Source organism: Thermobia domestica, chromosome 9 (assembly GCF_964235325.1).
Source record: "Thermobia domestica chromosome 9, izTheDome1.hap1.1, whole genome shotgun sequence".
Taxonomy (NCBI): Eukaryota; Metazoa; Arthropoda; class Insecta; order Zygentoma; family Lepismatidae; genus Thermobia; species Thermobia domestica.
In genome coordinates this window covers 166,838,548-166,850,846 of record NC_137462.1, presented here as the reverse complement: position 1 = coordinate 166,850,846, position 12,299 = coordinate 166,838,548, and the positions used below count along the sequence as shown (strand labels likewise).

The following is a 12,299-nucleotide window of genomic DNA, read 5'->3' as shown; positions in this document are numbered from 1 at the left end:
GCTTTTTGATATGGATTCAGGAACACGTTCTGTCTTTGATCTTATTCCTCTATTACAACCAGTAGTTCTAGATGTAGCCTACTACTTCGAAGTTTGAGTGCGTAAAGAGAATACCGTGAAGGGAATGAAATGACAATATTCAAATCATATTTATAATTGAAGTATATGGTGTAATGAATTGTTATTTTTGAAAATTAATAAATATTCTTCATTGTATTCGTACAATTACTCTATTCATTTATGACTTCTACGCTAAGATTCATGTAATCTAAAACAGTGTTTGAGAACTAAGACTGGGATAAACTACTGTTGCCTCTGAGACTCGTGAAATTTCTCTTCTCGTCTCAATTGTAGTCTCGAAAATGAGACGAGAATTGTCATTATCCTCATGTTGTCTCGAATTTAAAAAGATACTTCTCATCTCGTGGGCAACACTAGCCTAATACTGTACATCCTAACAATGAATTAAGCTTAATAGCCGTGTAGAAAAGACTTAAAATTAAAGCTACTAGCAAAAACTCTGTAGTCTAATGAAAATAATATAAAATAAAAAGGTTCCGGTAGTATTTGCCTAAAATATAGCTTAACAATGAATGTTTATGTGAATTCATGTTATTGTGTTTTTATCGTAATTATGAATGTTCACTTGGTCTGCGTAATTCCAATTGTTTGTTCCTTAAAGTCATTGCTTATTCAATAGTTAATAAACAAAATCATATATACTAATATCAAACCTGCTTAGACAATCTGTAGGACAAACCTAACACGTAAATGCAACATTCGTAGTATTCTGTTTTAATTAAGGTCTCTAGGAAGAACAGGAAAAGGAAAATATGGCAACAAGAAAACTGTTACCCTCACCGACTTTCCTTCATAAATAAGCCTCCGTAGTGAGTGTGATGACATCGTCTACTATCCACGATGTGTCGCAATAGGACAGCAACTGTACGTGAGGATAACGAACGAAGTATAAATTAACCTTTTACTCTAAAACTTCCATTTGTATGCTCGACTTTTCTCAATCCGCTCCAGGGGGCCGCCGTGGTTCAGTGGTGGAGCTTTCACCTCTGGTTCCTGGGCTTGCTTCGATTCCAGCTCGCGCCAAGTGAGCTTTGTGGTGGATAAACACCGTGTGCATGGGTTTTCTCTTCCTCCCACTTTCTTCATTCAAATATTTCATTAATTTCTCATTATCATAGTCTCCTTTAGCCTAACCGGCATAAACGTGGGACGTAAAACTTAAAGATTTTATTTCAATCTGCTCCAGGTACACTGATACATACATGAACATGTTTGCATGTGTAAGTTTTTCACATAAAAAAAAAAAACACCTCCAGCTCCAAATCCAGTGCAGATTGTGCCTTACCAGATTTAATCGGGTGGGAAACAGTTTTTTTTCCTTTTATTTTATTATTTTTTTTTTTTCAATTTTCGACTCGAGGTGGAACTGGGAGAAAGGAGGAGGAGACTTTCTGCAGGATCATAATAATCATTATATATATATATATATATATATTTCCAGGGTGCGGAAAAAGTCCCGGAACGATTCAATATATCGCGAAATATACAGATCAGCAAAACAAAAATAACACGTGTTAAATAGTTTTGAAAAAGCTATCTAGTGATACCAAATGCAACCTCCTATTCCCATCCCCATCGGGGGTACGGGCGGTAACTTTAAAATTTTAAATGGAAACCCCCATTTTTTATTGCACATTCGGATTCTCCAGAAAAAGTGACAGTGATTTGACCTAAAATTCTGAACAGTGCTTTCACGGATGGCACTTGAATCGACAAATAAAAAAAGGAGTCAGCAAAACGTTATGAAAATGTGACCTTTCAGTATCGTACTCTGCGGCCAAACTGTTAGCGTTCTAGACTGAGGAATGAGAGGTCGTGAGTTCGATTCCCACTCAGAGTAACATTCTTATGTGATTTTTTTATATCCAAATAATGAATTCCTACATTTTAACTTCGATAAAAATAATGTATTTGTCCATATTTATTAATTTGCAAGAAAATACCAATGGCGGTATTAATGGTTTATTTTTGTTGCAAATAACTATGAACTCTAACCCTAATAACTCTATTAATAAGAACTACTTCATAAAGCTAGTTTGCAAAACAATTATAGAAATTTGTATTCTATGTAACCTCAAAAAAATACTAATTTAAGTTAAAACGTATGGAATTTATTTGGGGAAATAGAAGAAAAAATATTATCTCGAACGGGGTTCGAACTTAGAATCTCTGACTCGGTAATCCAATACGCTAACCGCACGGCCACAGAGCACGAGGCTGACAGTTGGTGTTTTCGTAACATTTTGATGCACCGCCTTTTTGTGTGTGCCCGATTCAAGCGCCATCTGCGGAGGTACTGTTTTCAATTTGGAGTAAAATCACTGTCACTTTTTATGGAGAATCCAAATGTGCAATAAGAAATAGGGAGTCCCATTTAAAATTTTAAATTTAACCTCTGTACCCCCGAAGAGGGTGGGAATAGGAGGTTGCGTTTGCTATCATTGGATAGCTTTTTCAAGACCATTCAACACCTGTAATTTTTGTTTTGCTGATCTTTATACTTCGCGAGGTATTGGACCATTCCAGGACTTTTTCCGCATCCTATATATATATATAAACTGTAGAAAATTCAAACTACTCTACTGAGTTGCAGGTTGCACACTGTTCATGTGAATAACGGAATGTTTAGTTGGTAAATAATTACAGTTTTACTTGTAATGGGCATAAAGTTAAGCGTAGTTCAACTAACAATTGAAGGTAAATTGAGCGCTCTCCGTTTAAAAAAAAAAAAAGTTTGAACGTGAGTAACACTCTGAGTTGAGCTGAGCTGAGCTAAGCTCGTTTCAAAAATAAACGTTTACAACCCTGATATTATGCAGTAAGATCTTCACATGCTTATAACTATACTATCAGTGAACATTTTAAATTTCTATACAGAGTAATGCATTTGTACGATCTAACGTATTTTTGAACAGCTAACTATAATGTGGGAGCTTCACAAGACTTTTCATTCCTCTATAAATTATGTTACGTGAAAGGTACATTTAAGATAATTATTATCCAATTATAAATTAGTTATTTTTATCTTACAGGTATATGTAAGTATTAATGTCTGCTGAAACTTCCCTTATTATATGTACTTACAATAAAACTATGTTATAAATAAGAATACTGTTAATATTTGTTTATGAAATCAGTAGTAATATTATCCCATTCTTTTGTCTAAATTCCACTCTTCGGTGTTGAGTTTGGATTTTTGGTCCTAATGAGATATACTTCAAAAACATTCCTTTCAATAAGTGATGTAGCACGGTGTAGAACCTTCATATTCTGCACATTATGTTTAGTTTCTCGTAAATGTTTAGACAATCCTGAAATAGCTTCTTTATTGTCTCGAAACTCCCTTAAGTGCTCTTTCAATCTAATGTTGATATTCCTTTTGGTCATACCAATATAAGTACTTTGGCAGGAATACGAAAACTTATAAATACCGCTTAAAGAATTCTTATCATCGAAGTAGCTTTCGTATTGACACAGAGATGGTTTCAAATGCCTAGATGGTTTCAGGCTAACCTTTAAGTTACGTTTCATTGCAGTTTTTCGTAGTCTAAATGACAAACTAAAGAATATCGAAAAGGAAACACATTTATCTACTTGGATATGTGTACACATTTATCTACTTGTTAACTTTCCCTGTGTTAGACTGTTAATATTATTATAAACCTGTTGCTACCAAAAGCAATTTATAATATTACAATTCGATTCTTTAATACTCCGGAATTTTCTTTATATGCATGTATGGATAACTACAAAAAATTGCCAAATAACTTATATATATGTAAATATGATGTACCAATATTAAACTTCATAGTTATTGTTGTTTGATGGAGGCTGAAGATCACGTTGAGAGAAGTACAACTTACATATACCTGTAAGGTAAAAATAACAAATTTGTAGTTTCGTTAAGTGCACTTTTCACATAATTATACGGAATAATAAAAGTATTGTGAAGCCTCTACGTAATAGTTGTTGAAAAGTCCGCTAATGGTGAACTTGTGCAGTGAAGATCTTTCATCATAATATGGTTAAACCTTTTAGTCCTTGAAAATTGATTCGCGCTTATTATCCGAAATATTGGAAACTATTTCAGCTTCTAGGAATACAAAAAGGTTAGTATTATTTTTATCTTGTAATATTAATACCATACATTCTATCAGCCAGTATTCATATTTTATCGCTTTATAATAAGGATATGGATGGAGATTCGTGATGACCTAGGAACGTTTGTAGGAAGAGGAATGTTTCATTCTCATTTGAGTGGGTGTTGGTGTTCATGTCATTTTGTTTGACACCTTCTGAACACCAAGACAATATATTAAAAGGATGAAGTTCACACGTTTATCATAAAATATTTTAGTTCTCATAAATACATGTCTTCCAGTCTGACTCATAAACTTTGGATAAATGTTGTGCCTCCAGCAATAAATGAAATTATTACAAAAGCTCACAGATATTATGTTTGTGCTTTTGTGGGTAAATTATTAGGCATGAATATGCAAGTTACAAGTTACGGATTCAAACCCCGGGTTGAAATGTAATAAGAAAGAGCCTAGAGAAATTAGGAGACACCGTTAATTTAAAGCAACCAGTTTACATTCATATTTCGATTTTAAAAGAAGAATTTAAAATTTCACTGGACTTTACGGTGTAGTGTCTTTCTATTATGCTCGAAATATCCTTTCTGTAGTGTATATTTAATGTGGAACAGATTTTATTTCAGAAGGATATTAATTCATGGTAGATATAATTGTGCGATATACTTGAAACTATACGCATTCTTATGACGCGAGTTGTTGAAGAAACGTGGCTGCCAAACTTAAATTAATAAAACTAGAAAGAGGATGAATAAGTAGGTTTTAATACATATATGTGATGAGTGAAATGACATATAGTGCGATGATTTTATTTTGAATTGTGGGAGAATTAGGATTAATGAGTAGGCGATGAAAACTTCAATTTCAGTATATGGATTCATTGTACATCCAAGTCAATCCAATTTAAATTCGGCCCTATAAAACAACGAAGAACAGTGTGAATATTTTATTATATAGCTTTGTTTTGTTCGTTCGTTCTTTTGTTTATGATTTAATTTACAGTTTTCATTTGTGGTAAATGGAATAAGTTGTGGTCATTGGAATCCTTTCTTATTTGTTTGTTTCAGATCACCCAACTTGAAAATGACAGTGTAGAATGTAGGCTGTACAGTTGATGATAGTAGAAATGAGAGAAAGGAGAGCAGGATATGAAGATGATAGAGCGGGTGTTGGTTGTAAATGATTTCAATTGGTATGAATCAAAAGGAAGTTGTTCAGAGGGTTTTAAGAAATTTTGGCGAGGGTCTTATTTCATGATCAAGTATCTATTAATGCTTGATTTTATGCTCCTATGTAAAGGAAGGCAAGATATTGCAGTTACAAGGCGTTCAAATTAAATGTATAGGTGATGAACTTACTAGTTATACAGTACTTATCTTACGCTGCTGAGAGAAGTTTGTCATCTATCGTACTGCTTTATTACTAAAAAAAAATCATTCATGCTATTTGAACGTACTGAGTTCTTTAGCTATTTCCACTTGGGTTGGTGTTATGGAAGGACTAAATCTCGTGGAATGGACTTAAAAATCTGTAGATTTATTTACTATATATTGTACTACGAGAATGATTTCATAGTAAGACTCATCTCAAGCAGCAAATATTATGCATAAAGTACATGCAGAGACATTGGATTATCTCTAAATCTGATGCCAGATGTTTCGAATTTGTTCGAAAGTGTTAAGTAACGTATTGCGTATCTCAAATTATGAATTACAATTTGTATATGTTGGGGTCCCTTGAAATTTTAGTATTTCATCGTCTAAGATACCTCCCAAACTTAATTTGTTTGACTTTTTATCATCTTGCCTCTCATATTTTGTTGTTTTATTAAAAAGTTTTGTAAAAAATTATGTTGCTTATCTGAGCAGTACTTAAAGGTAAATCTCTCTACTTGAAATTCCCTTTACTGTCGTACTTTTCCAAATAAATATGTATTTCTTGACACTCAGCTAAATATATTGTAATTCATTTAAATCCATATTGTAAATCTGACATGAAACTGGCTTGGTACTTCAGGACTTGCAAAAGAGCGAAGGAAAATGAATCAATCTCATTTTCCTAATATATTTTCTTTTGACGTCGATGTTTGGAAGTAATTTTTTGTCCGAATTTACAGTAAAGTTTGAGATACATCAGTTTTGAAGGGTAAAACAAATATATATATATATATATATATATATATATATATATATATATATATATATATATATATATATATATATATAACATGTGGTATAAGTTTTGGAAACGGTGTAAGTTTCATAAACTGTACACATATAATATGGTTCGGTCAATAAATAATGCATAATCCTTAATAAATTTCAATTGATAACTTAAGAGTAATGATATTTCCTGCAAATCAGGATTATTCATTATATCCACAATTCCTCTCTACACATTTGATCCAGCGTTCTTTCCAGTTCACAAAGAGAGCTCGCTTTCGAAACTACCCTTTAACCTCTTGGAGTAATTTGGCAACATTTTCGAATGTTCTACCACGTAAAAAATTCTTCAATCTGCCAAACAGAAGAAATCTGAGGAAGCTAAGTCGGGATTGTAAACTTTGTGAGACATCGAAGTCCACCCATATCTTGCAATTTCTGGCAGCGTCTAGTGCAGGGTGTTTGGTCTTGCATTGTCTTGATGAAATTTGATTTGAGGGTCTTTTAGGACCGGTCTTTTTGTTGTAATTGCCCTTTTTAATGTTTCTAAAGATTTATAGTACTGTTGCTACTTGATGGAAGAGTTTTTTTCCAAGAACGTCCATGAAGATGAACCCATAGTTTCAAAAGACGGTGATCATGATTTTGTTTGAAAATAGAAAGCATTGATTTTTTCTTAACTGGCGATGTTGTATTAGATGATTGACGCTTTGACGAAAGGTCATGATGATAAACCCAAGTCTCATCACGTATTATAATGCTTTTTAGTCGCCCCAGTAGGAGTAAAGGTACGGTGAGATCTAAACACATTTCTTTTCAGGTTTGCATCATGTCCCTTATTAGAAAGTTGGGCATCAATTTTGTGCACAGTTTTCGATATCCAAGATTTGAAAGAAGTTTAAGAACACTTCCTTTCGAGATTGACAATTTTTCTTTCAATCGGTAAGTCGTTATTGTCCGGTTTTTCTTAGCCATTTCTTTCATACGAGGCAGTTATGGTCTTTTGCTATAGAGGATCTACCTGACTTCTCTTTTTACTGATATCAAAATCATTAATCTGAAAGTTCTGAATCCATTTCTGTGTTGTGCTTCTACCCAAGGTCCGTTTTCATTTGCTAGTTTCAGTTTGGGTGAATTACTGTAGCTGAAATATGTCGAGATTTAAACAGGAACTCGATCATCGACCGTTGTCGGATTCTTATGTTTACTTCAGGTTCCATATCTAAAAGAATAAAAAAAGATATTTTAATTCTGATTACTGAAAGATTTGAAAAGAGGATTGTTGTATGTATCAGTTATATTTGCTAAGGGACATTGTGCATTATTTATTAACCCATCTTGTATACATATAGAATATATATAAAATTAATTACTTGCCAGAAAATAACAACACAATCACAGCACTAAGAAAGTGCATTATGAGCTCTTTTGCTAAAACGTGACTTCATCAAATAGGGAGGGAAACAAGTAGAGAGAAAAGAACGGAAAAATTAAAGAACAGAGGAAAGCTGAGAAGCGTCCAAATGGCTGCCATCTGGACACTTATCTTTGTCTGTCCTTTAATTCTTAATATACATTTATTATTTTCAGTTATATGAAAATAGAAGGTGTAAATATTCTCGCGATAATATTATGTTTGCGGTCCAGGCGTTTATCTTATAATTTTACTTCCTTTGTTTAATGTCTCAAATTTTCCGATACTTTAACATGATGAAGTCGTCTTTGTGGAATGCCGAGGAGGGGAAAGTAAGATTAGCTTTAAGGTAAGAGTAACGTACAAAAATTTAATTGTAAGAGAATTGGCAAACTACTCTGTAGAATGTAAACTAAGTATTTTATGAAAGTAATCACTATGAAGTATGCACATTCTTTTTATAATAGGCAGAAAATCTTCTCATGGATTGCAACATGAACATCAAAATAGCAGACTTCGGATTCAGTAACTTCTATACTCCAGGAGGGCAGCTAGCTACATGGTGTGGCTCCCCACCGTATGCCGCTCCTGAGGTATTCGAAGGGAAGAAGTATACAGGGCCCGAAATTGATATTTGGGTAAGTTGGAGCAGAAATACTTGGGCAGGCACTAAAAGGAAATTGAAAGAATTTCTATTAATATTTTTTTCTTTATTTGTCATTGTGTGTGTGTGTGTATTCAAGCATTAATATATATATATATATATATATATTAGAATAAAAAGCTATCAAATTGTTCCAAAGTAATAATTACATTATTAAAAATTAAACATTGTTGATCATTGCTAAATTTAATTTATTTTTTATTGTAAGTTGATCGCTGTTTATATTTTTTAAATTTTGTGTCCACGATAATAATCTTTTTCTTTGGGCTAGAAGTTTTCCTGTGTTGTACGAGGCCTGCTGGAAAAGTTCGTGCAAATTACTCCTTACAATAGCACTAGTGTTCCGCTATTATAAAATTTGGAAGTACAGGACTTTCTATGTTTAAATTATTACCTTTGATTGTTTGTGTAAGCGATTTGTTTATTTTTCACAGCAGTTTTAAGTAGTTTTGTATGAGAAATGGAATTTCCCCGTGAGAGAGATCAGCATGTGACATAATCTTGAAATTCAGGCATCCTTGAACGTTGACGTGAAAGCAATAGATACGATTTTACATGGTCAACCGAATATACGGAAACTTTCGAGCTGTTGTGTTCCACAAAACTTGACCAAAGCTTAAAACCAGGCTCGTGTCAATTGGTGTGAAGAAATGCTCAAAATAATCAACTGAAGTAAGTCAAATGTGGTGGATTGCATCGTTACAGGGAACGAAATTGGGTTTATTCATACGAGCCCGAAACTTAGCAGCAGTTTATTGTTTGAGTGTTTCAAAGTTAGGGTTTGCCCAAGTGGGCCCAGCCCGAAAATACCCGGCTGTTTTTTTCGGGTTAGACCCATCTGAAAACGCACCTGGTTTTTGAGCTTTTTGTTAGTATATTACACTAGTTAACAAATTTAAACTTTTTGTTTGTTACATGAGAAAAATCACCTGATCTTAAAGGAACTTTTTGCGCTGAATTCGAATATGCACTCGGTTTCTCTCCATCACGTACAGTTTTCCCGTAACAGAGGGATTTTCGGGAAATTTCCTCAAAAATTTCCCTTTTTCAGATATTTTATTCCCCTAGCTCTTGTCCCCTTACATATAGTAACATAGAAATTATACCTAAGTATACCTTGATTTATATTTAATAAACCTAAAAGTTTCGTAAAAATCGCTTTGTTCTTTCTAGAGAAATATATTTGTATGTATACTGTGTGCACTGTTTATTGCACCTGATAGTAATGCTTTCAGATCTCCTGAGTTGGGGTAAAAACGATTTGCTTTATTACTACAAACACAGACATAAAAATGAATATTTACAATAGTCAACAACACACTTGTATTGCTCTCTGTAAATTAGAAACGTGTATAAAAATAGAATGTACTTCCAACGTATATTTTTTTAAACGTACAGTATATGTATATCTTAATACATATATATACAATTCTCCAAGTTTTTTCGTTTTGTCCTGACCTAGTCCGTGATTTGCACCTGACAAAACAAGAGGTGGAACTTCTGGGATCAAGGCTCCAGCAGTGGAACTTATTGGATGCAGAAACGAACATATCAGTGTACAGGAAAAGGCATGTTCAATTTTCAAGCTATTTCTCAATGCAAGATAATGTGTGCGTATGTACGGATATAAATGGGTTGATGGCGGAGCTAGGAATTCCTTACGTTCCAGAAGAATGGAGGTTATTTATCGACGCGTCAGAGGTCAGCCTTAAAGCTGTCCTTTTACATAATGGAAATAAAAAACCTTCTATACCACTTGCGCACTCAGTGAAGATTAAGGAATCCTATGACACCATGTCAACTTTGCTAAATCTTATAAATTACAAGGACCATTGTTGGCAAATATGTTGTGATCTCAAGGTAGTTGGTATTTTATTAGGACTGCAGTGCAGTTACACGAAGTACCAATGTTTTTTATGTTTATGGGATAGCCGAGCTGATGACAAACATTATGAAGTGAAGGAATGGGAACCTAGAGTGAATTACGTACCTGGAGAATGCAACGTCAAATACGCTCCTTTGGTAGATCCTAATAAGATATTACTTCCGCCACTTCATATCAAGTTAGGACTTATGAAAAACTTTGTCAAAGCCATGGACACATCTGGTGAAAGTTTCAAGTATTTGCGAGATAAGTTCCCTAACCTGAGTGATGCTAAGATTTCAGCGGGAGTGTTTATTGGTCCCCAAATTAGGAAATTAATGCTTGATGATAGCTTTGACAGCAAGTTAAACAGTGCTGAGCTAGCTGCCTGGACAGCATTTAAGTGTGTTGTGCGCAACTTTCTGGGCAATAACAAAGCTGAGAGTTACACAGAAATCGTACAGGACATGATACAGAAATACAAAGAGTTGGGTTGTAGGATGTCTTTAAAAATCCACTTTTTGCACTCCCACCTCAGCTTCTTTCCGGCTAACCTAGGTGCTCTCAGCGACGAACAGGGGGAAAGATTCCACCAAGATATAATGGCAATGGAGAAAAGGTACCAGGGATGATGGGATCCTTCAATGATGGGGGACTATTGTTGGGGTCTTGTTAGAGAATGCAACATTTCTTACAAAAGAAGGAAGTAGTGTACGTTTTTGTAACCCAATGGAAGTTTCATATATTGTGATAGTTTTGATTGTCTTTTCATGATCTTTTGGTACATTTGTATTATTGTTTATTGTAAATTGTTACACTTGTAAATTATATTGTATTATATTTTATATATGTGTTTGTGGTAATAAAGCAAAACGTTTTACCTCAACTTAAGAGATCTGAAAGCATTACTATAAGGTGCAATAAACAGTACACACAGTATACATACAAACATATTTATTTCTCTAGAAAGAATAAAGCGATTATTACGAAACTTGGAGGGTTTGTTAAATATGAATCAAAGTATACTTAGGTATAATTTCTATGTTAGTATATGCAAAGGGACAAGATCTTGGGGTGTAAAATAAACGAAAAGGGAAATTTTTGAGGGATTTTCCCGAAAATCCCTCTGTTACGGGAAAATCGTACGTGATGGAGAAAAACCGAGTGCATATTCGAATTCAGCGCAAAAAGTTCCTTTAAGAACAGGTATTTCCTTTTATGTAACAAAACCTTTGTTAACTAGTGTTATTGGTCGAACTAAGGTGATCGGATTGAAAGTTGATTTTTATCAGATTTTGGACTTTCCTTGGGCGAATTAGATGCTTTCACGTTAAAGTATACAACATCATTCAACATAAGACCTTTATGAAGTTATGAATGCACTGAATAAATAAAAAAATAGCTTAAGATAATTATAGAACAAATTAATGTATGGATTATGCTTATAAACTGTTTGAAGTAAAATGTGCAATTTTATATTTTAGAAAATACTTTCCGTGAAGAGTGTGCTCGGCGACGCTGAGGGACGTTATCCTTCATGCGTTTGACGGATTTAAGGCCATAGGTGCCTGTACTACCAGTAAATACGTAAATAGATTAGTAAAACTATTAGTATTATTTCTTACCTTTGATGGTAACAAAAGTATTCAGTAAAATTTGGTTTTTCAATAACAAAGTTTAATTCAGTCATTTGTTGCTACTCTTCAAATTCTGTAGAATCAGCACCAGCAGTAGCGTAAAAATTCTTGTCAAATTTAACAAGCTTAATGCTCGGAGTTCCGAAGACTGCGTAACACTATTACTTCAAGTGCTGAATTCAAACTTCCTTACTAGTGGAAGTTTCAATATACAGTAAAGAAAGCTGCATTTTCGGGAAAAACCCGTCGTGAAAAAAACTGTTCGGGAAATTCCCTCAATTGAATGCACAAAGCATCAGAAGTGAATATTTCAACAATAAAACTATTTATTTTACGCTGGAAGAAAATAAATAGTTTCATTCACTACATTTACTACATTCATT

General features: G+C 33.7%; 1 protein-coding gene across 1 annotated transcript in view; it reads left to right on the top strand.

Moving 5' to 3' along the window:
* The window catches only part of LOC145695179 (uncharacterized), a 96,221-nt gene that overhangs the window by 30,395 nt on the left and 53,527 nt on the right, over window positions 1-12,299 (top strand). Inside the window, exon 5 of the mRNA XM_081772144.1 lies at window positions 8,219-8,389. Coding sequence (XP_081628270.1) covers window positions 8,219-8,389 — 171 coding nt within the window. The remainder of the gene's footprint in view (window positions 1-8,218; window positions 8,390-12,299) is intronic.